The sequence below is a fragment of the Torulaspora globosa genome, chromosome 3 (genome assembly GCF_014133895.1).
Source record: "Torulaspora globosa chromosome 3, complete sequence".
Taxonomy (NCBI): domain Eukaryota; kingdom Fungi; phylum Ascomycota; class Saccharomycetes; order Saccharomycetales; family Saccharomycetaceae; genus Torulaspora; species Torulaspora globosa.
The window spans coordinates 701,807-726,161 of record NC_050729.1 but is presented as its reverse complement, the minus strand read 5'-3'; the positions used below and the strand labels follow the sequence as shown (position 1 = coordinate 726,161).

The 24,355-nt window shown below is 46.2% G+C and overlaps 12 protein-coding genes across 12 annotated transcripts; 7 read left to right on the top strand and 5 right to left on the bottom strand.

Moving 5' to 3' along the window:
- Nucleotides 1-95: 95 nt before the first annotated feature.
- BUD6 (formin-mediated actin nucleation enhancer) lies at nt 96-2,303 on the top strand (the record flags this gene model as incomplete). Its single annotated transcript, XM_037282987.1, has 1 exon — nt 96-2,303. The coding sequence occupies one exon, from the start codon at nt 96-98 to the stop codon at nt 2,301-2,303; it is 2,208 nt and encodes a 735-aa protein (XP_037138883.1).
- Nucleotides 2,304-2,314: 11 nt separating this feature from the next.
- On the bottom strand, nt 2,315-4,894 carry EST2 (telomerase reverse transcriptase; the record flags this gene model as incomplete). The annotated part of the gene is made up of 1 exon (XM_037282986.1): nt 2,315-4,894. One exon carries the CDS (start codon nt 4,892-4,894, stop codon nt 2,315-2,317), a length of 2,580 nt encoding a protein of 859 aa, XP_037138882.1.
- A 435-nt stretch (nt 4,895-5,329) lies between these two features.
- TAD3 (Tad3p) lies at nt 5,330-6,426 on the top strand (the record flags this gene model as incomplete). Its single annotated transcript, XM_037282985.1, has 3 exons — nt 5,330-5,438; nt 5,498-5,549; nt 5,619-6,426. 3 exons carry the CDS (start codon nt 5,330-5,332, stop codon nt 6,424-6,426), a joined length of 969 nt encoding a protein of 322 aa, XP_037138881.1.
- Nucleotides 6,427-6,433: 7 nt separating this feature from the next.
- Nucleotides 6,434-6,931, bottom strand: NKP2 (Nkp2p; the record flags this gene model as incomplete). The annotated part of the gene is made up of 1 exon (XM_037282984.1): nt 6,434-6,931. One exon carries the CDS (start codon nt 6,929-6,931, stop codon nt 6,434-6,436), a length of 498 nt encoding a protein of 165 aa, XP_037138880.1.
- Nucleotides 6,932-7,120: 189 nt separating this feature from the next.
- Nucleotides 7,121-9,403, top strand: SEC18 (AAA family ATPase SEC18; the record flags this gene model as incomplete). Its single annotated transcript, XM_037282983.1, has 1 exon — nt 7,121-9,403. The coding sequence occupies one exon, from the start codon at nt 7,121-7,123 to the stop codon at nt 9,401-9,403; it is 2,283 nt and encodes a 760-aa protein (XP_037138879.1).
- Nucleotides 9,404-9,694: 291 nt separating this feature from the next.
- On the top strand, nt 9,695-12,682 carry RPG1 (translation initiation factor eIF3 core subunit a; the record flags this gene model as incomplete). The annotated part of the gene is made up of 1 exon (XM_037282982.1): nt 9,695-12,682. The coding sequence occupies one exon, from the start codon at nt 9,695-9,697 to the stop codon at nt 12,680-12,682; it is 2,988 nt and encodes a 995-aa protein (XP_037138878.1).
- A 200-nt stretch (nt 12,683-12,882) lies between these two features.
- On the bottom strand, nt 12,883-13,848 carry ECM33 (Ecm33p; the record flags this gene model as incomplete). The annotated part of the gene is made up of 1 exon (XM_037282981.1): nt 12,883-13,848. The coding sequence occupies one exon, from the start codon at nt 13,846-13,848 to the stop codon at nt 12,883-12,885; it is 966 nt and encodes a 321-aa protein (XP_037138877.1).
- Nucleotides 13,849-14,809: 961 nt separating this feature from the next.
- Nucleotides 14,810-16,564, bottom strand: HG536_0C03700 (uncharacterized protein; the record flags this gene model as incomplete). Its single annotated transcript, XM_037282980.1, has 1 exon — nt 14,810-16,564. The coding sequence occupies one exon, from the start codon at nt 16,562-16,564 to the stop codon at nt 14,810-14,812; it is 1,755 nt and encodes a 584-aa protein (XP_037138876.1).
- Nucleotides 16,565-19,004: 2,440 nt separating this feature from the next.
- CDC34 (SCF E2 ubiquitin-protein ligase catalytic subunit CDC34) lies at nt 19,005-19,865 on the top strand (the record flags this gene model as incomplete). Its single annotated transcript, XM_037282979.1, has 1 exon — nt 19,005-19,865. The coding sequence occupies one exon, from the start codon at nt 19,005-19,007 to the stop codon at nt 19,863-19,865; it is 861 nt and encodes a 286-aa protein (XP_037138875.1).
- A 175-nt stretch (nt 19,866-20,040) lies between these two features.
- SLM4 (Slm4p) lies at nt 20,041-20,685 on the top strand (the record flags this gene model as incomplete). Its single annotated transcript, XM_037282978.1, has 1 exon — nt 20,041-20,685. The coding sequence occupies one exon, from the start codon at nt 20,041-20,043 to the stop codon at nt 20,683-20,685; it is 645 nt and encodes a 214-aa protein (XP_037138874.1).
- A 264-nt stretch (nt 20,686-20,949) lies between these two features.
- On the top strand, nt 20,950-22,674 carry DBF4 (protein serine/threonine kinase activating protein DBF4; the record flags this gene model as incomplete). The annotated part of the gene is made up of 1 exon (XM_037282977.1): nt 20,950-22,674. One exon carries the CDS (start codon nt 20,950-20,952, stop codon nt 22,672-22,674), a length of 1,725 nt encoding a protein of 574 aa, XP_037138873.1.
- A 90-nt stretch (nt 22,675-22,764) lies between these two features.
- ECM8 (Ecm8p) lies at nt 22,765-23,760 on the bottom strand (the record flags this gene model as incomplete). The annotated part of the gene is made up of 1 exon (XM_037282976.1): nt 22,765-23,760. One exon carries the CDS (start codon nt 23,758-23,760, stop codon nt 22,765-22,767), a length of 996 nt encoding a protein of 331 aa, XP_037138872.1.
- Nucleotides 23,761-24,355: the final 595 nt, after the last annotated feature.

The following is a 24,355-nucleotide window of genomic DNA, read 5'->3' as shown; positions in this document are numbered from 1 at the left end:
CAGCGAAGAAGGTTCGAAGACGCGCTACACCGTTATATATATCAACGTCTTAAAGGCAAGTACCTTCGTTTCACGACCATAGTAGGGAATCCAGGATGTCTGGCGAGAAGAAGTCTCAAGAATATGGACAGGATGCTACGGAATCCAAAAGGAATGGCTCGATATCGTCTCTGTCTTCCAGATCGACGTCTACTAGCGTGGAGACTATAGTGACAAAGCTGCTGATGTCCACGAAGCATCTTTTGCAAACATTAACGCAATGGTCTAAGCAGGCTGTGACTCAGAAAGATGTGTCCGATGCCTATGTTCAGTTGGGAAATGACTTTAAGGTGGTGTCCAAGTTCTTCACCCATTGCGGGATAGATGTACGAGACTTGGGAGATGTACCAATGGACTTGAGGCGGGTTTTGGAGGTTGCTTTGAGGGAGAAGCCATCAGATAATAATTTGAATAAATATCTGCCCAGTATTCGGGAAATCATCGTCAAGCTGCTGGACAAGCTTAAAGTCAAACAGGCGCTGTTGAAGTCGATGAAGCAAGAGCAGTCTCTCAGAGCGATGCAGCATCAACAACGGCCGTCGGTTGTGAGCAGTCTCTCGTTGTCATCTGCATCCACTCCGTCGCGATCCTCCAATTTGAACGGTGTTAATGCATCGCCAAACGAGTCTAAGGCTCCCGCTGGCCAATTTCAGCAGAACGAGAAGCCTCGGAATGGAAATTACTCGAGCCCTGACCTTTTGAGTCCAGCTCATCCGAGCAAGCAGAGAGTTTTATCAGAGAATGAGGCACTGACGCGCCTGAAGCAAGGTTCTGACCTCCAAAGACGTGCGTCTAAACGGTTCTCCGCCTATCACATGGCCAAATTTACCAACCAGGCAACTAGTGATGCAAGCGAGGCTGCATTGCCATCAGTTCCTACTTCTGCTCAATCTAACCCGCTGCCCGTGAGGGCTGTTGCCGAAGCAGATGGGAAGGCTATCAATAATGCGGACATAGCGAATTTACCAACAGCTAGTCGAACAGCGGATGGTACTTTATTCACTCTCTTCCTCTCAATGGATGGCCAAACGAAGAAATGCCGCGTTCCCAAGCCAGCTAACATAAATGCATTGAAACTACTGTTTGTCGAGAAGTTTGCCTACTCACCAGGCGGTGATACGTTTCCTGAGCTTTATATGAAGGACAAGGATTATAACGTTTCCTATGAGCTTGATGAACATGCATTTTCTGATCTGGATGATGGATGTATCGTTGAGCTTCGGCAACATGACCTTCGCACACCAGCTCCGAGTAATCCAACCGAATGGATTCAATCAGTGAAGGAAGAGATCCACAAAAATAATAACGAACTTTTGAAACAAATGAAGAATCTTATCGCTAATAGCCAGGTTGCTGCTTTGCCTTCTGCACCAAAAGATGATCCGGCGGCTAGGACATCTCCCATCACACAGAGCAGTCTGAATGAAATGAAAAAGGAGATCTCAGTTTTGAGACAGCTCCAGACGGAAAATAGGAAAAATCTCAAGGTTGCAATAGCCGCAATCACAGAAGAATTAAGCAAGTTTCAAACCCTGTCTCCTGATTCGAACTCATCCTCGAATAGAGTCTACATTGGAAAATCACAAGAACAGCTGGGCCAAGTTTCTGACTCACTTTTGAGCAGAGTAGATGATTTACAAGACCTTATCGAGATACTCAGAAAAGATGTTGCTGTGCGTGGAGCAAAGCCGTCGAGGAAGAAACTCGATTCGGTTCAAAAAGATCTCAAAGCCGCTCAAGATGACCTCCAAAAAATGCATCAGTTTATAGCCGCTGAGAAACCTCACTGGAAAAAGATCTGGGAGGCGGAGCTAGACAAAGTTTGCGAAGAACAGCAGTTCCTCACACTTCAAGAAGATTTGGCAGCTGATCTTGAAGAAGATCTAGGGAAAGCTATCGAAACCTTTGACCTAGTCAACCTCTGCTGTGTTGAGCAAGAAAAGAATCCCAAAAGATCCAAAACCAACCCGATTCTGCCTGTACCGAAGCCAGGGACACTGAACAGGGTGAGAGATCAATTGTTGAGCGAAGTTCAGTCTCTCAACCCTGACCACGAAGGCAGAGCTGAAGCTTTAGAGAAAGCAGAGAAGCTGTGGTTAAAGGAAAAAGAGTACAGAGACACGGGTGAATTTGAAGAGGAGCTCGAAAACTTTGTTGAGAAATCTAGTTTCAAGCGGTCTGGTGGTGTGGAAGAAGTGGAAAGATTGAGAAGGCAGAAGGACGAAGAGAATCTTCGAGCTAATTTCGGGGGACTACCTGTATGACTATATACTAACTAGCGATTCGAAATTTTTGTCCGTAAGAGCTCGACTGAATAGCATTGCAAGAATTTTACAATATCTTGAAATTTCACGCACCTTTTTGAAAGCATAGCTAAGAAGCCATTAGCGATTGCAATCTGAATTTGAAGGATAAAAACATCATCATTACCAAATTCGCGGTATGAACGAATTGCTGCCGCAGTTACTCTCTCGAAAAAAATGGAAAAGCTGGCACTCTTGACCTCTTTCTTCTTGAAAGACCTGACCAATGATTCTGCGATGTTCGACGCAATCAATTCAAGTTGGTTCAATATGGTTGCTGGAGAATTAATCAATAAACTAGCTGTGCCATACGACAATTTTGCTTCAAACATGTTCAGCAGTTTTTTGTAAAGCTTGCCAGTGGTGGTTTTCTGAATATCGGACACAACTAAGCTACCGGCGCTTTTACTGATTTCCAACGTTCTAATATTAATGTCTAAAGCGCAAAAAGAAAGTTTCTGGTTCAGTTCTTTGCTGACTGAACTTATAAGCTTGCTCCTCTTAACCTCAGCGTTGAATTCTGTGAACCCATTTAAAACTTCTTCTCTGGCTCTTGCAATTCTCGATCCACTAGTAGACAGAACCAAGAAATCGTCGGCTAACCGAAGGACAATGGTGTCGTCCTCTTTGGAAGAATGAAATATATCATAGTGCTCCAATAGCTCGTCATACACAAGATCAACCAAGAGTGCCGAGAGGCTGGTGCCTTGAAAAAGGCCAGTCTTTCTGAGATAGCACTTACCATTGAAAGAGAGTGCGGACTGAAAAAGCTCAGTCATAACAGTGTGAATCAGATCATCTGCACTAACGAAAAACGTCCTGACGTTATCGATATAAACTTCCTCCTTCTTCGGTTTCCGGCAACCGTTGACAACATTCCGAATCCTGAGAATTCCTTTCCTTGTGTCGTAATATGATTGGGATCTCACAAAAAAACCACAATCATTCATTAAGGCCTTCCTAATAACGCTCAACACCTTCTCACGTGGAATAAAATCATAGCATGAATTAATGTCGAACTTGAGGTAATGCAGTTTTGGAACTTCTCCATATTTGTTGAGCAGTGAAGCCTTGAACTTCCCCAAATGAGTACCAATTTGGTTGACAGAGTACAACTTGCCAAAATGGGTCTTTCTTCTGCTTCTCAGGAACTCGAGTACGCATTGAACGGGGCAGATAACATTCCGGAAATTCTGCTGGAAATCCTTAAACTCCTCGCTATCTGCTCCTTTCATAGGGATCGCTATTACTCTAAACTCTCCTTTGCTTTTCTTGGGAATGATGCGCACCTTATGATGATTGAACTTTGATAATGTGTAACTTTCATGATTTCTGCACTTAGTATTCTCAACCATGAAATTATCAAGGTAGTTCTGTAAAAATGGCAACGACATTTCGTTCCATATATCTTGCCGGAAGAACAGTGTAGTGGTGAAGGAGGATATTTCGGTGCAATAAAAGAACGTAGATATAATAGCCGGAATCACCGTCTTGAATAGCCACGAAACGAATGATCTCATCAAAAAATTGGCTGCCTCAAAATCGTGTCTAGAAAATAGACTACTTGGCGGTCGAAACACCTGGAAGTCCTTAACTTTCAAACAAGCTGCAATCTCCTCAATATAGAGAGAGCCTCTGATGGGTAGTTTCAGTATTTTCGATACATATTTGAACACCGCGGCTTTATTTCTCTTTGAACCAAACAGCTCGTCAGTCACTAGCTTTTCCAGCACAACTATCAGAAATCTGAGAACATGGTCTGTTGGTGTCTGAGCGTCAAGGTGATTGTTTGACTTGGGTTTGGGGCACAAATTGTTGAAGATCTGCAGATACTTTATTCCACCATGATGTCTTCGCAATAATCTGAGCAACGCAGCATCCATTTGGCGCACAATGATGCCACTGATACGCACAGGACATCCTTGGGTCAACGATTCCCTTAAAAACAGATAGCCCTTCCTCGAAGGGAGTATTCGCTTGTGCTTGAACCCGAAAGAGTTTTTGTACAGGAAGCTTGCTACTTTAAACGGTGCATCAAAGTCATTTAATCGATCTTCCAATTTTCCCAGCCGCGAAGGCGGAAGGCAGTATGAACTGTTTATTCTGTCACCTGAAACCTGTGAGAAATATTCTTCATTGTAGAGAAATAGACTATGGTTAACAATCAGATTAGCAAATTGCTGCGTTCCAAAAACATCACGAAATAATTGCCACGGGACACTTTTGATGACCGCTACGCAGGAATTCACATCAACACAGTGAAGGGCCGAACCAATATTCTGGTTAGATCCCATTCTATATCCATAAGTCAGCAGATTGCTGTAAAATTTCTGGGACAGCAGAAAGCTGATGCATTGATCCACAACAAAGCTATGATTATCCGCCTCGGAAAAGGCCGGTAGTGGTAATTGTCTTTCATTCGGATAGACATAGCATCTCAACAGTAATTCCGAAAGGCCATTGAAATGCTTGCAAGCGTAAGTTTCCTGACCTTGCAAGCTCGCGAAGTCAATCTTCAGGTCGTCCTTCAAATACGATTCTAAACATTTCATTCGAGTAACATTCGCCACTGTAGGAGAGAGAAAACAGAGCAAACAAAAGGCAGAGCAGTACGAATCATTTCATCTGATCATATCGGCTTAATACCCTCTTGGCTAGATGCCAACTTAAATGGACCGTAGTAGTAGGATGTGTTACCCTGCCGCTAGGATCAACTAGTAATCGTTTATTCGATCAAGTACCAGTAACACTCTGCAAGCTAGTACATCTCAATAAGGGCCACAAGCGAAACTATTGACCAACGGCATCGCTGGAAAGTTGCTAGATCTTAGTGATATTTTTCGCTTAGGAAAAGGGCCAACGCAATTAATGAAGTTCGTCCTGACGGTTGTCTAGCGTCAGTAAACAGCATTTGAAACTGTGTCCTTCGTTCCTTTAATCGATTCAGCATCAAAAACCGTCCAGTCTTTGAAGATAACAGAAGTATAATGGTGAAAAAGGCCTTGAATCCACTGAAAATCGATTATGAAAAGTGCATAATCGAAGACCGTCTGCTTCAGATCAGAAGTAAGCAGAATTGGAATGAACCTGATCTTGGTATGTATTCCTTTCATTGTGTCATTGATCAGAATGTCTGCTAACGATTACCACAATAGCTCGCGTATGGACAATTGAGATTGAGGCCAGAAGCTCCAAGCCGATCATAGAGTATGTACACCACGAGCAGCCATTTCCATCTACGCCTGTTAGAACAATCGACTAACCTCCTTGCCGTAGCTTCATTCGCCGGAGGCTTCAGCCAGATGATCCTCTCACATTCACGCATATCAAAAGAATCAGGAAAAAAGCCGGGGACCCGAAAAAGCTTGTAATCATTATTTGTTCTTATGACTTGTTCAACAGCAGATCGTTAGTGTACTCTGTGCTGGCCGAAAGTAACGTATTGTTTGAGAATTTGAGCGACGAAAACGAGGTACCTCGTCAAGGAGCTCCAACAAAGGAATTGATGCTTGAATGGTCTCGGAAATATTGGCCGCTGACGTGGTGTGGAAATCCCAACGATCAAATTCTCAACGATTACACGTTCGATATGAGCCACATCAACAAAATGCTTGGTAGTATATCAGATTTGGCGCAACTGGAGGCCGATAAGGGCAATAAGGTTCCCATTGTAACTGCATTTGTCAATCCCCAGGAGAAAGATAACCCAATTTATGCGATCGATCGACGAACGGAAAACAAATGCACATCTTTGGACCACAGCATTATGACAGGAATTAAACTGGTTGCAGAGAAGGAAAAAATGTCAGATGCGCCGAGTGGAACTGGAGCATACCTTTGTCTCAATTATGATGTCTACACAACTCACGAACCATGTTCCATGTGCTCGATGGCACTAATTCACTCAAGGATTAAACGGTGCATATTCCTGCAGCCCATGCAGGTCACCGGCTGCTTGAAAAGCAGTAGCGGCGATGCTTATAGCATGCATGACAACCATCTGCTGAACTCTAAGTACGAAGTTTTCCAGTGGCTGGGCGACGAATACAAAAGCCCGGGGGTCGATGCAGAAACCTGCTGTTAAAGTATCATTATTCGAGGTTAGTTTCCGTCTGTAGCATCTTTCTGTACTCAGCTAGTCTGTCCACAAGATCTTCGTCCCATTCTCTGTTCCGCTGGTTCGCCTTTGCCAGAATATCGCTAAATTGGCCAAATACATCCGCAGTCGCTTCAAAACTGCTATTCAATGCCTCTAGTTTCGAATCTAGAACTTGATCCACAGTATACAGATTATCCACAAGCTCTTCTAGAGTAAATGATTCCTTTAATTGCGACGTTTCCAGTTTGCACAATTCATCGCGTTCAATTCTTTTCAAAAACTGATCAACTCGAGATTTAATCGACTCCCGCTCTATTCGGTCTCGTTCTTGATAGGCCTCATACCACTCTTCCATCTTTTCCTTTGACACTACTGCGCTTGTCTCATACCCAAGACTCTTGCTCGCAATCTTCTGGAATTCCTCCAAAGTTATTTGACTGGTCAACTGATTGCCAAGTAGATACTGGCTGAGAACTTCTCTGGAGCTCATTAGCGCTCTTCAAATCTCAATGGCGACGACTCTAGCCTTGTAGCATCGTTAACTACGTTCTTCATTATATAGCTTGATCTTACGCGCTTCTTAACTCCTAATCACTTAATTAAGAGTAATCCATAGACTTGTATCTAATACTGAGTAAGCTGTTGTGTTTTATCAGTAAGACCATTTGCAGCTTAAAACATGGAGAAGTTTAAGTTACCTTCATTCGGCAGGGCTACGGCGAATCATGTTCCCCCAGATATGAGTAACGTGGATTCAAAAGCTCGACATTTATACGTTGCAAATTGTCCGAACAACTCATATGCGTTGGCAAACGTTGCAGCAGTCTCTCCAGCTGACTTTCCCGATAATATATACATATTGGTGGACAATTTGTTCGTGTTCACTACCAGGCATTCAAATGAACTCGCCGCAGGCACAATCGGTTTTAATGGTAACCAGCGGACTTGGGGAGGATGGTCGTTGAATCAAGAGGTTCAAGCAAGAGCGTTTGATCTTTTCAGGTATTCTGGAAAGCATTCTTATCTCGGCTCTATTGACATCGACATTTCCTTTAGATCGAGGGGCAAGGCGGTAAATACCGCCTTCGACCAGGACGAACTGGCACTGCACTTCTCTAAGTGCTTTGAATCTCAGATTTTTTCTCCTACCCAGTATTTGATCTTTGAATTCAAGGGTCATATATTCGATTTGAAGATAAGAAATCTGCAGACAATTGACCTAGGAGAGGTTGAACCTGTGGCCCCGGTGTCGTCTGGGATCGAGGCCAAGGGCATACTGACCAAGCAAACGCAGATCAACTTTTTTAAAGGAAGGGATGGTCTTGTCAACCTGAAGGCTAACAATTCCTTGAGGCCTAGGTCCGACGCTGTGATTAGGGCTGATTTTAAGTTTGAAGACCTTGGAGTCGGAGGGCTTGACAGGGAGTTTACCAAGATTTTCAGAAGAGCTTTCGCCAGTAGGATTTTCCCCCCATCGGTCATCGAAAAGCTGGGTATCTCGCACGTTAAAGGCCTTCTCTTGTATGGACCTCCAGGTACGGGTAAGACGCTGATCGCTAGAAAGATAGGGACTATGCTGAATGCGAAAGAACCCAAAATAGTCAACGGTCCCGAAATCCTGAGTAAATACGTTGGGTCCTCTGAGGAAAACATTCGTAATCTGTTCAAAGATGCAGAAGCTGAATACAGGGCAAAAGGTGAAGAATCATCCTTACATATCATCATCTTCGATGAGCTGGATTCGGTTTTTAAGCAGAGAGGCTCTCGTGGTGATGGTACGGGTGTTGGTGACAATGTCGTCAATCAGCTCCTAGCCAAAATGGATGGTGTCGATCAGTTGAACAACATTTTAGTCATCGGTATGACAAATAGAAAAGATTTGATTGACAATGCGCTACTACGGCCTGGCAGATTTGAAGTGCAAGTAGAAATTCATTTACCTGACGAAAAAGGTAGACTTCAGATCTTCGAGATTCAGACCAGAACGATGCGTGAGAACAAAATGATGGACAAAGACGTTAATCTGGCAGAGTTGGCCGCATTAACTAAGAATTTCTCTGGTGCCGAAATCGAGGGTTTAGTTAAGAGTGCCAGTTCCTTTGCTATCAACAAAACAGTCAGCATTGGCAAAGGAGCTACCAAGCTGAATCCCAAAGATATCGCCAAACTGCGGGTGACTCGTGAGGATTTCTTGAATGCACTCGAAGAAGTCACACCCGCCTTCGGTATTAGCGAGGAAGACCTCAAAACCTGTGTGGAAGGTGGAATGATAAGATATTCGGACCGAGTGGACTCTATCTTGAAGAACGGCGGTCGCTATGTTCGCCAAGTGCGCGAAAGCGAAAAGTCGAGACTTGTTTCATTGCTCCTTCACGGTCCTGCAGGCTCTGGTAAGACCGCTTTAGCCGCCGCCATAGCCTTGAAATCCGAATTTCCTTTCATCAGATTGATCTCTCCTACAGAGTTGTCCGGCATGTCTGAGGGTGCTAAAATCACCTACATCGATAACACTTTCAGAGATGCTTACAAGTCCCCGCTAAATATTCTGGTTATCGATTCTCTGGAGACATTAGTGGATTGGGTCCCCATTGGCCCAAGGTTTTCAAACAACATCCTGCAAGTTTTGAAGGTTGCCCTAAAACGCAAGCCGCCTCAAGACCGTCGCCTGCTACTCATGACCACAACTTCTGCCTATTCCGTATTACAGCAAATGGACATCTTAAGCTGCTTTGACAGTGAGATTGCCGTTCCTAACATGACGACCATGGATGAGTTTAATAACGTCATGATCGACTCAAACTTCTTGAGCGATGAGGAAAGAGTTAGCGTGATAAATCAGCTGTCGCAGCTTTGTCCGAAACTCAACATAGGCATCAAGAAGGCCTTGACAAACATCGAGACCGCTAGACATGATGATGATCCGGTCAGCGAGATTATCGAGCTGATGGCTCAATCTTCATAGAATATCGTCCCGGAGAATTTTCTACATATATCTATATGATAGATACAGATGAGACTCACACTCTTAGAGCATAGCCAATAGCACAAGGTGAGACATAGAACAAATAGCTTCTTCAACTTATTGAAAGCATAAATCTCTAGCTTAATCTCAGCCTAAGACGGGGTCCGGGTAACGTGAAAAATTTTCAAGCTTATAGACCGAGATGAGCTTAAAGCCCATATAGAACGATAGAACGATGAGATTCAAACACTTAGCTGCTAAGTGGAACTTTAAGAAGGGCGTATTTCAGCTATGGCACCTCCTCCCTTACGTCCAGAAAATGCTTTGAAAAGGGCTGATGAACTGATCTCTGTTGGCCAGCGTCCAGCAGCGCTACAGTCGCTTTACGATTATCTAACCGCAAGAAGAATTCGTTGGGCCCAACCTTCTGCTATTGAGCCCATTGTCTTTAGGTTTTTGGAGCTTGGTGTGGAATTGAAGAGAGGTAGATTTATTAAAGATGGTTTACATCAATATAAGAAACTTGTTCAGGGTTCCCCAGAAGGTCTAGCTTCCGTCGGTGCTGTTGCCCGTAAGTACATCGACTTGGTTGAGACCAAGATGGCTTCCGAACAGGCCAAGGCCGAAGAGCTCCAGAAGGAAGAGGATGACGATTTGGAAGGTGGTATTACCCCAGAGAACTTGCTGATTTCTGCTTACCAGCAAGACCAATCCGTCGGTGGCTTTAACGATGAGGCTGTAACATCGTGGTTAAAATTCACTTGGGAATCATATCGTGCCGTTCTAGATCTATTGAGAAACAATTCTCATTTGGAGATCACTTATTCTGGTGTAGTCAGCAGATCCATGCAGTTCTGTTTGAAATACAACCGTAAGAACGAGTTTAAGAGATTGGCAGAGATGCTTCGTCAGCACTTGGATGCTGCCAACTACCAGCAAAACAAGAGTGGAAGTAACATCGTGGACTTGGGCGACGACTCGACTTTGCAACGTTATTTGGAGCAAAGATTCCATTTGGTGAATGTTTGCGTGAAATTGGAGTTGTGGCATGAAGCATTCAAATCTATTGAAGATGTTTATCACTTGATGAAAATGTCTAAAAAGCAACCCAAACCATCCACCTTGGCCAACTATTATGAAAACTTAGCCAAGGTCTTTTACATCTCTGGCAATCAGACTTTGCATACGGCTGCTTGGCAAAAATTCTTCAAGCTCTACCTCACCAATGAAAACGCCAAGGAAGAGGAGTTGCAGCGCTATGCTTCTATTGTGATGTTGTCAGCTTTGGCTATCCAACCTGATTATTTGCCTACCGTTGGCTATGACCCTCAAATGCGTCTAAACCGCTTGTTGAACTTTGAGTCAAAGCCAAGTAAGAAGGAGACTTTGGAAGCCGCATTGCAGGAAGACATCTACTCTAGAGTCGACCCAGAGGTCAAACAGCTATATGAGCTTCTTGAAGTCAACTACAACGTCTCTACCATCAAGGAAGGTCTGGCTTCTTTGCTGTCGAAATTGACCTCTAAAAGCTATTTTGCAGACTATTCTTCTTCATTGAGAAGCTTGATCGTTAGGAAAATCTTCGTTAGTGCTTCGCAAGAGCATGAAGTCATCAACATTGATGAGTTGTACAAAATGGCCACTCTACCTGCACCTTTGGATATGACTTACTGGGATTTGGAGAAAGCTCTTTTGCAGGCCGCTATTGAAGATTATGTATCATTCCAGATCGATCATGAGGCCAATACGGTCACTTTTGTACAAGATCCTTTTGATGCATTTTCTTCAAGCACTGCCATTCCCGAAGAGGAAGAGCAGCAAGAAGAGGAAGAAGTTGAAGAGAAGGCCCCAGAGGACGAAGTGGAGCAGGACGAGGACGAAGAAACCGAGGTCGATGAAGATAATGAGAATGAAGAGACTGCTGCTGAACCTGAACCGGTGGTGACACGTAATGCTTATATCCGCCGAGCATTAATGTCTCTCTCTTCTGTTCTTTATGAGACCGAAGGTTTCAAAGAGGCATCATATTTGGACAAGGTCAGGATTGCTCGCGAAAGTTTGATCGCTCAAACGCAAGAGATCATTGATGACACCAAGAGGATCTCTGAGGAGCGTGCCAAGAGATCGCAGGAACGCAAGCAGGAATACCTGGCTTCTGTTGCATTGAACGCTGAACAAGATGTGGAGTTGAGACAAAAGCGTATCATGGAAGAAAGAGCCGCTATCGAAGCAAGAATGGAAGAGGAAGCACAGCGTCGTTTGGTTGAGAAGAAGAAGCGCGAATTAGAGGCTCTGAAATTGAGAGAGGTGAAGAACTTCATCGATGAGGTCAATAAGAAAGGACAAGTGTACATCGATCCTGAGCAAGCCAAGAACATGGATATCAAGGACGCTAGAAAGATTATTGTTGAACAATTGTCTAAAGACCAACAAGAACTAGACGAAAGAATGAACTTTGCTCTAAAAAAGCTAGACCACTACGAAAGAGCTCTGAGAAAAGTGGAGCTTCCATTATTGCAGAAGGAGGCCGATGCTTTGAAGGACGTCGACTTAGGTAAGTATGAAGCCATGAAGCAAAAGATTTTGGAGTCCGCCAAGGCTGAGCATGAAGCTAAACTTGCCGACCATCAACGTTTGACTCAAGTGTTCGGTGACTATGAAAAGTTGAGAAACCGTTTGAGAGCTCAGTACGATGAGAGGTTCGGTAAGGTGCATGCGGAGAATCAAGCTAAGCTTGAAGCTGCGAAGAAAGCAAGAATTCAAGAAGTCCGTCAACAGCGTTATGAAGAATTGGTCGCCAAACGTAAGGAAGAGATTGCCCTCAAAGAGAGAGAGGAACGTATCAGAAAACAAGCTGAGCTCACCAAGAAGCAGGATGAGATTGCACGCAAACAAAGAGAATTGGAAGAAGCCGCCGCCAGAAGACAAGCAACTTCCGCGGTACCCACGGCTTCTACTCGCGCCGATCCATTTGGCAGAGCTCAAAGATCGAAAGAAGACATGGATAGAATTGCCAATAGACAGAGGGAAATGGAAGAGGCCGCCGCAAGGAAGCAAAGCACCACTTCTGGACCTCGCACTGATCCATTCGGTAGAAGTCAAAGGTCTAAGGAAGATATGGACAGAATTGCCGCTAGACAGAGAGAGATGGAGGAAGCCGCTGCCAAGAAGCAAGCTGGTGCTGCCACTGCTCAACCTGCGGCCACTGAGGGCAGCAGGCCAATGACGTATGCTGAAAAGATGAGAGCTAAGAGAGCAGCCAGAAATACCGGTAATTAGATTATCTGTAGATAAATAATGTAAACGTGAATTAAATTATAGTGACTTAAGGTTTAGATTATAAATTTAGATACAGACAGTGATACTGATTGAACAAAAACTGAACAAATATGACGAATTAGAAGTGACCTACAAATTTTTGAAAAAATTTCATCTCTATTATTGTTTTTAGGTTGTAATTATTAGCGAGCTAATGGATCTTACAACAAGGCAACGGCAACAGCTGCGAAGACACCCAAGATAGAACCAGCTGGAGCGTATTCTGCAGGAGCGGCACCCTTAGCGGATTTGGAGGAAGAACTAGAAGAGGTACCAGTGCTGGTAGAGACAGCGTTGTTGTTACCGGAACTCGAAGCAGTTGAGCTGTGAGAACCAGAGCTGGAGGAGGAAGAAGACAACTTAATGGAAGTGGAAGTAGCACCGTTCTTACAAACGAAGGAATCACCGGCAATAGCACCCTTGCTTGACAAAGACTTCAAAGCGTCACAGGAGAAGTTACCAGAAGAGGTGTCAACTTGAGCACCACCCTTGACAGACTTCAAGGAAGACAAATCCAACTCAGTAAAGTTACCAGTGACAACAAGAGCACCACCGACGGTACTCAACTTGTCGAAACCGTCAATTTGCTTCAAGTTTGTGTTGTTAGCGACAACGAAACCACCACCAACGGTGGTCAAGTTGCTGCAGTCAATCTCGGTCAACTGATCGTTAGAGATCACAGCGAATGAGCCACCAACAGATGACAAGTTAGACAAGTTCAAAGAGGAGATACTGTTGTTAATCAAACCCATGGAAGCGTTAACAGCAGTCAAACTGGCGAAAGAGGCAGAGTCAACATCTCTCAAAGTGATGTTGTTAGCCCAGAGCAGGCTGTCAAAAGTGACATTGGCGTCGTTACCGTTGGAAGAAAATTCCAAAGCCTGAGAAACAGTCTCCAAATCGGATTTCAAATTGGTCAAACCTCTGTTGTTGTTGATATTGAAGACAGCAACCTCTTGCAAAGAAGTGAAAGCGTTAACGGTCTCCAAAGCAGTGTCAGAGATGCGAATGAAGTTAGCATGCTTCAAATTGGTGGTGAAAGTGGAGATAGCTGGCAACGTGAGGAAGTCAATAGTGTCAACTTCTTCCAGAGATCCAAAAGACGCGGATGTTAGGATGTACAGCATCTGCAGACTTAGAGAGTTCTCGATTTTCTTCAAAGAGTCGGCGTGGAAACTGCCCAAATGAGTAGCATTGTTAATCACCAAAGAACCCTGCAATTCTTCAACGCCAGCAAGTGCACCAGAAGTCAAACTCTCACCACCAATGGTCAAGTTACCAACAAGCGTCTTACAACCAGAGTATTGGTCCAAATCTGCTTGCGCAGTAGCTGTTGCACCGGACGAAATCGTACAAGACGATGGAATACTGGTGTCGTTGGCTGTCACGTGAGTGTTAGTAAAAAAAAACTTTCTCAAATTTCCAGATCGGGAAATGCCACAACTAGCTCCAAAAATTGGCTAGACAACATTAATCGGTCAACATACACTGTGCTAGGACACCGGAAGCAGCCAGCAAAGCTGTAGCAACGGTAGACTTGAATTGCATCCTTGAATAATTATAACTTTAACGATGACAGAAGAAAAGAGAAGCCAAGTATTAGCGAACGTATTGGTAAAAAGTGAACCTTTCCCTTCTTTCTATCTCCTAAGAGCGTATACCCGGATCAAAAAAGCCTTTACTTCGAATGAAAGTAAGTGCAGTATCACCGAAAGACTGAAAACAACCTCCAAAGGAGATCAGACAGTATGGACGATATATATATATATGGAGGCACCTCTATATAGAGGGTGTCACAAGGAACCAGATCGAATCGATCGATTTTGCCAGAACTGGACAGATAGATGCACTGTGACGCGACGCGCTATTTTTAGTGGGAATGTCGCTCAGAAGGCCTCGCACGAGGAACCAGCGCTCGGTCCGCACACCCGTACATCGCGCCGAGACAGATGGTAAAAAATTTATTGTGGCTGGGCTGGCCGGGTGACCAGATGGCTTATGTCCGGAACGGGCAAGAGGTAAACACGGTAAGCGTTGCTATGATGATACGAATATATTATTGTATGGTAAATCCGATGAGCTAGGCAGCTATCTTCTAGTGATACCGAGGATGTGGGAGATCTTCTTAACTGCGGAGACGATTTTCTCGTCCTGGAACCGCATACCGGTGAGCTGCAATGCTACCGGAGCAGCAGTGTAGGCAGTAGGGTTGTATCTGATGGTGGTACCGTCTTGCTTATACCAGACCATTTTTTCAAACTCGTTTTCCTTGAGGGAGTTCGCGGAGATAAGAATGTCCTGTTGGGGGTCCTGCTTGTAGGTGGTGGGAAAGACGACGTTTGGGTAGTCAGTCAGGTTCCAGAGCGAGGTGTAGCCCCAGTACTTGCTCTGGCCTGGGATCTCTGCGGGGGCGACGTTGGCCGGCGAGAGGATGAAGTCCAGTTGGAGACTGGCTGGCGCTTCGCGGGAGAAGAATTTTTCGAAGATGGCTAGTCTAGCAGCGTCTCTGAGGACGTTGAGTTTGCGGTTCTCGTAGATGGACAGTTCCTTGCCGCCGCCAAAGTTGAGGAAATGCTCGGTGAGGGGCAGAAGGGGCTCGCCACTGGGGAGAAGGAGTTCGAGTTGGGATCTGTTGCCGTCGGCGGTGTAGAGGGAGATGTTGGTGCGGTAGATGGAGAGCATTTCCTGTTCGGTGAACCAGGCGTCTGAGAGATCGACGATGTCGAAGCTGGACTCGAGACGCTTGGCGATCTGTGTCATGGCACGCTTGATGGCAGGGTACGGGGTCACGAGGTTGTCGCTAAAGAGCACTCCGATACGGGGTCTTGGTCCCGCGCTCGCGGCGGTGTCCCATGGGATGGGCAAGCTGTTGGGGTCGTACGTCCATGGTTTGCCCTGGTTGACGTACACGTTCATGTAGTGTTCGAGTTCTTCGATGGACCTGGCAATGGGGCCCTCTGTCGAGGGGATCGACTCTTGTCCCTTCCCGCCCGACACACCGTTCATCGAAGAGAGTCTCTTGGTGGTTGGTTTGAGTCCAAACAGGTTGGTGAATGCCGCTGGACAGCGGACGCTACCGCCAATATCGCTGCCAATTCCTAGGGCAGAACCGTGCATGGCCACCATAGCAGACTCGCCGCCGGAGGACCCGCCGGGCGAGAGCCTAGTGCAACATGGGTTTCTTGTCCTTCCAGTGATATTGTTCCAGGTGTCGAGCTGCATAATCGTCTGAGGTTGGCTAGTGCGCGCGTGGTACACGGCTCCCATCTTGTAGAAAATCTGGTTCGATACCGTGCTCCTCTTGACGACGTTCTCGATCAGCGAGACATACGACGCCGTAGTGGGCTGTCCCTCGTATCCCATCTGCTCTTTCAGGGAGATCGGAACGCCATGCATAGGCCCCATCAGCACGCCGTGCACCCTCAAGTACTCATCCAGCTCCTTAGCCCTCTTCAAAGCGCTGGGAATCAGAAACTGCATCACACAATTTGTCGCGAATTGGGCGACAATGGCCGATTTGATATAGGCTCTTGCGATTTGCTCAGCGGTCAGCTCTCTTGACAATTGCCTGCGCAGTAGATCATCGATGGTGAGTTCGTTTACAATCTCCCGCTCTGAGTCACTCAAGAGTCCCGGCTTAGTGACAAATAAGCGTGCGTCTATGGGCTCCGAGTCCAGTTCCGCTGCGCTGGGGATCCTTTCCTGGCATAGACGGTAAAACTCGGGATCAAACCGTTCCATCTGAGCCCATTTGTCGTGATTATACTTGTCGATTAGAGTTTGGAACTTCGCAAACTTAGCTGCGTCAGCGGGTTCGCTTACTGGTAGACCGGAGAACGTCATAGCGCTGCAGGCCCAACTGGTGTACTTTCCGTGAGATCCCTGGCATGCTCTCTGCAGAGCCTTAACGGAATAATCTCTCTATCTTTATACTTAGCTCCAGCAGTGGCTACTGATAAGCGGTCCTGGTAAAAAGAACGCCCGAACTGATAAGCGATAGCGATAATAAAGTTGAACAAAAAGATGGGCGAAAGTCGATACAGTACAAGTTAGATCTCTCGTCGGCCCTGATGTTTGAATTTTGAAACAAGTTAACAACCAAATTTGTTTGAATACGATAGAGATGGCAGACCTTCGAGCAGTTCGCATGCCAATAATGATCGTCGGTAGAGTTTCACAATGTCATGGCAGTGACTCTTTGCATCGGCTTATCGTTTCCAGCTGCACAGATATGAGCTTAGCTTCTAGCCGAATTGCACCTTCAAAGCTCTTTGGCAGTTCAAGATAATCCAACACAGGTTTTTGATATTCGCGTTGCTGTAGCAACGGCGGCGTTAAAAGCTTTTGCGCCTACGAACGGAGATAAGCAGCAGATGGTGAAGTTAACATCAAGTTGATGAGCACCCAAGGTCAAGCAACTCCTGCATATAAGACAGCAAGGAGTCCAGCGGCTGCATCATTGTATTCTGAGTTATCAATGGAGGACACCATAAGGCCAGATGTCTTTGGAACCCGAGAAACAAATATTCGGTGGCAGAAACGCAGGAAATTGAAGTACCCGATGGTGGATACGGTTGGGTGGTGCTGGTGGTACCAAACTTGACTACTCTGCGATTGGTGGTATTGCATTTGGCGCCGGCTGTTGTTTGCGCCTCTGATAACATGGTTTTCGTACAAATTTAGTCTCCATATGACGATTGCAATTGGGGTCGTGTTTCAGGGCGTGGGACTGATGCTGAGGCGTTCCCCAAGAAGCTGTGGCAGCTGTACTTGACGCAGGGTTTGCTTATATCATTTGGGCTGGTGTTCATCTTCATTCCGTGTATGACTCTGATCCCCCAGTGGTTTAGGAAAAAGAGATCAGTAGCTTCGGGAGTCGGCGCCGCTGGTAGCGGACTCGGTGGTATCGTTTTCAACTTGGCGATGCAGAGGATTACTGAGGTGAAAAATGTCAAATGGGCGCTAATCACGCAGTTCATCATATGCACGTCCCTGAGTACCCTGGCGCTAATACTAACTCGGACTAGGAGAGACGTTATTTTCAAGGCCAGCGACTTCAAGATACGCATCATCGACCGACAGGTCTTCTCCAAGTCCTGTACCTGGCTACTCTACGGATGGGTCTCCTTCACCATGTTGGGCTACGTGATCCTGCTGTACTCCCTTTCTGCGTTCACAACCAGTCTGGGATACTCTGCCAAACAGGGATCATATGTGTCGTGCATGACAAGCGTTGGTAACCTCTTTGGCAGGCCTGTGATTGGCCATATGAGATCGCTGGGGCCCGATCAGTGTGGGCGTTGTCGTCCACCTGATAGTGGCCATTTTTGCGTGGGCCATGTGGATACCTTGCAAGAACCTGGCGACAGCAATAGTGTTCGCTCTCGTGGAAGGCGCCTTGATGGGCACCATCGCAGCGCGTGTCGTAGGACTCAAGAAGCTAGACGTGACCTTGGGGGCCTCCTGGTTCTTTCAGCATGCCCGCACCAGTGATCGGATTCAAGCTGCGTACCGACCAAGACGGTCGCAAAGCTTATGTGAACACCGCCATATTTGCCGGGTTTGGCTACTTTGGTGCTGCGCTTTGTCTTTTCCTCCTAAGAGGCTACATCATCGCTAGAGATAGAGAATCCTCTCTGGAAGCAACCATGGACCAAGACGAACTGGAGGTTAAAGTGACCCCCAACCAGTTCCTGCGGGCACTTTTCGTACTAAGATCACCCCAACGTAAAGTATAGACCACGACCTCGGCGGCTAAACCGTCTTGGGCGATATAGATGAATAACTCGAGCTTAGTAATACGCCACACAAGCGCTAAGTAGAGGTCTCAAATGGTGGCCCCCAAGCACCATATAAGTTCCCATCGCCATCACAAGCGACTGGAGATACTACAGCGACCGTTAGCCAGCTCTTGAGAGCTCTTGCAAACCAGCTCGTTGATAGCGACAGGACCTCAAAGGTGGTGGGACAGAACCGTATTACTACAGAGAATATTCAAGAGACTTTGAACAAGTCAACACATCGCTTGCAGAGACTGTTTTATAAGCTTTCATAGCGTGTCCAAGAGATTTGCAAGGCGTCATTTCTTTGCTTGACCGTTCTTTCAGTCTTTGTTTCCTGTTAGTGGCACGCCAAGCGTTGTAGCTATCCGACAAACTTTGGAAGTACACTGTTCTCCAAGTGATACAGGTTTTAAGTTTTGCCAATACAAGTCAAAGAGAGGTTGTTTCGTTTTGGGGAGATCTTCTTCATCTAGTTTTTGTCGTTGTAGAAAGTTGAAATCATGAGCAACCGCAAGAGTACCGCTGCTAGTTTGTTGTTGCGACAATACAGGGAGCTGACTGATCCAAAGAAGGCTATCCCATCGTTTCACATAGAATTGGACGATGATTCGAATATATTTGTGTGGGATATCGGAGTTATGGTGCTGAATGAGGAGTCTATCTACCATGGGGGTTATTTCAAGGCACAGATGCGGTTTCCCGAGGATTTCCCATTCTCACCGCCACAATTCAGGTTCACGCCTGCTATCTACCATCCCAACGTTTATCGAGATGGTCGGTTGTGTATCTCGATCCTACATCAAAGCGGAGATCCCATGACCGATGAACCCGATGCTGAAACGTGGTCGCCGGTGCAGACTGTGGAGAGTGTTTTGATCTCGATAGTGTCGCTACTGGAAGATCCCAACATATCGTCTCCCGCCAACGTCGACGCGGCGGTGGACTACCGTAAGAACCCCGACAAGTACAAGCAGCGGGTAAAGATGGAGGTGGAGAGGTCGAAACAGGACATACCTCAAGGGTTTGTGATGCCCACGTCGGATGCAGCCTATGTGTCGCAGCTGGGCAAGCGAGAAGAACCGGAGGAAGCAAGAGACATGGCAGACAACTTTTGGTACGACAGCGATCTGGACGACGACGACAACGTGACGGGGGACATGAACGACGACTCCTTCTCATACGACGACGACGATGTTTATAACTACCGCGGCCGCAGAGGCCAGGACGACGACGAGGACATAGGGTTCGAAGACGACGACGATAGCATGGATAACGACAGTGTCATGGATAGCAAGAAACCGCACAAGACAGAGGACGAAAGTGAAGATTTGGAGGAAGTGGAGAAGGTAGGTAAGAGATAGCAAGCATACATCATCCGACACGCCTCCAATGCATCACATTCTGCGACGAACAAGGAGAATACATCACGTTAACATCAAATAAGCTACAATCCCATCGTCATCCCTCTTTCGCCATCATTTTGATCTATAAGCACGAGAATATTACACAAATTGGACAAATCTACCATGCTCATCCATGTGGGTATGCCTGTGTGTGTTTGTCTGCGTACGTAGGTTATCTAGAAATATGTCTGTTCCTCGCCGTAAGAAGCCCTCGGGGTCCTTACAAGCTTTCTACACAGCAAGCTCGAACTCATCGAATGAGTCTGGACATAAAGACGCGGTAACCATGGTCATTCAGTCGCGCAATGTAAGGGAACTGCTGCAGACGCTTCTCAAGCCCGTTCGAATCGATGCAGTTTCGTTCACGACCAGCCCTTTGCAATCGGCAGTGCTGCTGGCAAGCACAAATGGCTCCGTGATCTCATTCGCCAGCAGCGACACCACCAAGCAGGACAACCATTCGGTTAACAACCTGAAGATGATGAGTCTGCTGATCAGGGACAAGTGGTCTGTCGACGAGTCGCTGGCAAACGATCGGTCATCGCCAGTCGAAACCCGCTACAGACACAAGATAGAATCTGAAGAGGATGGCAAACTCTTCTCCGACATCTACACCTACGAGATTGAGGACCTGCATGCCTGCGTAGCCCAGATACCGCAAAGCGAGCTGCTTCTGCTGTTCATTGCGGAGACCGGCTACCCGTACGGGCTGCTCAAGCTCAAGATGCAAAAGGCATTACTCGCATTCAAGGATATGTACGGCTACAAGCTTGGTTAGACGGGCGACATCAACTAGCCTCATACTCTAATACTCTAATACTCTCAGCTTATATACTCTCAGCTTATATCACGTGACTAGCGTTGAGCTTATTATGGAGTTGGATCACGTGACTGAAACTTTCCAGGCACTGACGCGAAAAGATCTAGTACGGGACCCTCATCATGATAAATAGCTGGAAACAAGCGGACGATTGGGACCAAAAGCTGGTTGTGAAAGGCCATTGACACGTTGGGTTAGGTCCAGCACTAGTGTGGTGATATAATGGCACGATCTCCTTTGAAAGAGACCGATACTAATCTGCAACAAAGACCGACGGCACACGTCATTGAGGATGGCATTATTCGGGGCGGTGTAACCACCAAGAAGAGGACTCTGGAGAGGATTGAGCTTCAAGAACGTAAGAAAAGTAAGGCGGAACGTGCAAGGTCGATTGAGGGCGCCGTGAAGGTTAGTAAGAGCACGGCAGTGAGGAATATAGAGCCCAAAGTGACTCCAAGCGAGCTGTTGGAATGGCAGAATAATTGGAAACGAATTATGAAGCGAGAGTCTCGCATATATTTTGACAGCGCCGAGGAGAATGAGTCCGGAAAGCAGAAGGGCAAGATGGACAGGAAAAGAGAGCTGTTGAAGAGCGGGTTTCTGTCGTTGGGCGCCCAGATTACTCAATTCTTCGATTGCACGGTGACTATAGTTATAACCAGGCGACCTCTGGAGAACATACATCTTTTGCCTGAATCGGACATCCTGTCCAGAGCCAAGAAGGGCTATATGAAGGTTTGGGGTTACGAGAAAGCATTCAGGTTTCTCAAGAACTTGGACGTGGACCTCGATAATTTAGAGAGCAAAAAGGGTGATCTGGGTGCACCAAGCTTGTCGAACTTGCTTCAGAGCGAAAAGCTGTACGGTCCCACAGACAGGGATCCGAGGACGCGTAGGGATGATATCCATTATTTCAAGTACGCCTACGTCTATATGTTCGACTTATGGCAAACATGGGCGCCTATAATAGCACTGGAGTGGAAACCGCAAGAGTTGAAGGAGACAAAGAAGCTGCCATATCCGGTCTTGAAGATAGGCACTTTTGGGAGGTGTCCTTTTATAGGTGATGCTTCATGCGACGAGAGTTCGTACAGAAGAGTTATGAAAAGGTATGCTCGTGATAAAGCGAACAAGAGTTACGCTCTCAAGTTACGTCGATTGTACCAGTTCAACGCTCAACCTTGTGCACGACAGCAGGATTTGATCTTCATACCTCACACCTGTTTGGACTCTAAACGTTGTTTCGAGAAATGGAAGAAAAGTATTGCTGAAGGGCCGAAGGAGGAGTCGTCGACGTCAGATGTCCCTCTCAGGAAAGAATCACCGCACTTCATGGAAAGCCGACAAGAACCCTCGGAAAAGACACTGGAGCTGAAGCAAGACACGAGGAAGGGTGCGTTAACAATGATGGGACTATCCAGAGAAGAGACAGAAGAATTTCCTGATGACTTGTGTCAAAGTAACAAGAAGAAATCAAGGATTAGCCAGGAGATCAAGGCAAGCGGGGTACACCAATCTAATGACGTGGCAACTTCCTTTGGAAACGGTCTCGGACCAACGACTGCTAGTGTGATGAACAAAAACTTGAAAACGCTGAGCAGATTGGTTGTCGATAGAAGACTAGGTGCGAAAACTAACCATGCCGCGCCTTGTCTGGCCCCGCCCCAGGCAAACGCGTCACCATCACAGATGCAGTTGAGCAATGCAAATGATGAGCAAGTTTCAGCTAGGAAGAAGAAGAAAATAGAAGTGTTGGCGCCAGCAAACGCGCCGCAGACCGTCAAGAAAGAAGCTGTGAAAAATGCTGGGTACTGTGAAAATTGCAGGGTCAAATATGAGCATTTAGATGATCACATTACCACAGAAAAGCACCAAACATTTGCGCAAAACGACTACAATTTCGAACTGATTGACTCGTTAATTGAAAAACTCAAATTTCAATTTTAAAAATTTACTTCAAGCACCTCATTATTATTGCATTTAAAAGAGCACATCAATATCTTAATAGCATTTATTATATGAAAAATTCTTTCCTTGTTAAACAATTTGAACGTACAAGGGTTTAAATTGGAACCTGGTGAAATCACACTCGATGTAATGCATAAAATAATTCTCGTAGAGACCTTCAATCGAGCTCCTATCTCTCTTCTGGACGTACGACATTCTTGCATAATTCTCATTGTTTAAATTTCTGAAAGAATCAAAATCTTCAAAGTCCTGTTTTATAATCTCATCGTACTCACACCAACCTAGTCTGATCCATTTCGAGCAATGAGGACACAAGACATGCGTTCTTCTAAACCCGTTGCTCAGCACTTTCGAAAAGCTCTTCCTCGGGATCGGCACCAGCGAGACTTGCAAAAGAGGCAGCAGATTGCGGGTAAAATCCACTGACTGCACTGTTTGGACCTTGACAGTGAAACATCCTCCGACTGTGAAAGTTTCCTCGCTGAAGTCAGATAACGCACCCGGTTTAATCTGCGTCATTATCCCGTGAGCCAGGAACAGATGCTTGAAAAAATTCGAGCTCCTTATCCAATTCCTGCCATGGCAAAATCTGCACATAACCTCCTTCCCATCCGCCGACTGTCTCGTATATCGGTAAGAGATCCAATTGACATCATTCAACGCGGCCCACGGCGGGGAAAGATCGTTGACACAGCGACTTGGCGGACACTGGAAATTTTTGGTCAATTCGAAACCTTGATCCACGATATGTCTCTTGAGCCATCGCTGAATCCGGTGGTGTTGAAACGTTCTGGGCAGCACCAGCATTTTGTGCTCCTTCGCCGGCGGCGCATCCTTACAAGCAGAATCCCGCGGCCCCAGCTCCCAGAATATGTCCTGCGACGCGTGAGGTTCACTCGATGCAGGCAACTTCCTTTTACAACCACCATCGTCGCTATTCACTGCGTTTTCGATGTCACTGGGATAACAATAGGTGTCGTCATCCACGTAGGTCGAGCTACTATCTATCCAGTATTCCACGTCTTCAGCAATAGGCAGAGGACTAGTGGCAGAGCCAAAATTCATTACCAGCAAATTCTAGCGATCGATTTGTGAAACGTAATCTATTCCGCACGTTTCCAGCGGTGCTCATTCTGTCTCTAGTATTTCTTGAAAAGACGGACCTTCATTTTCTGACGCGCACAGAAACTCTCGCAAAGCCGCATCGACAAACCCAACAGCACCTATAAACAAAAACGTAAACGCTGGTGCTATCCACATGTAATCCACTAGTAACGTCCATGCGGCTGATCTGGTCCCGCGCTGTCACAGCAATTATTGCCTCGCCGTCCTAATCCCATTCCAAGAGGTTAACAAGGCCTCCAATATCCGTATGCTCTGATAAAAACGGCAAGAATGTAAGAGAACACCAGAACATTGTCTTGCTACTTTCTTGCATGGATGGGCAGCCAAAAATGTCTCATGCTTACGGTTACGGCTATGTCCTCTTTGGGAAATAAGCTCTATGCGGTCGCCCAAAACAGACAAAGGAGGCACCTCCTGCTGGCCCGAAAGGGGAAAAAATGTAGCTCGCGTGCCTGCCAAGAGTCGCCCAGTAGGGATCTATCGTCGAAAAGTGTCCCGATAAGGGCGAACGCCTGTACGCACGCGAGGTGCCTGT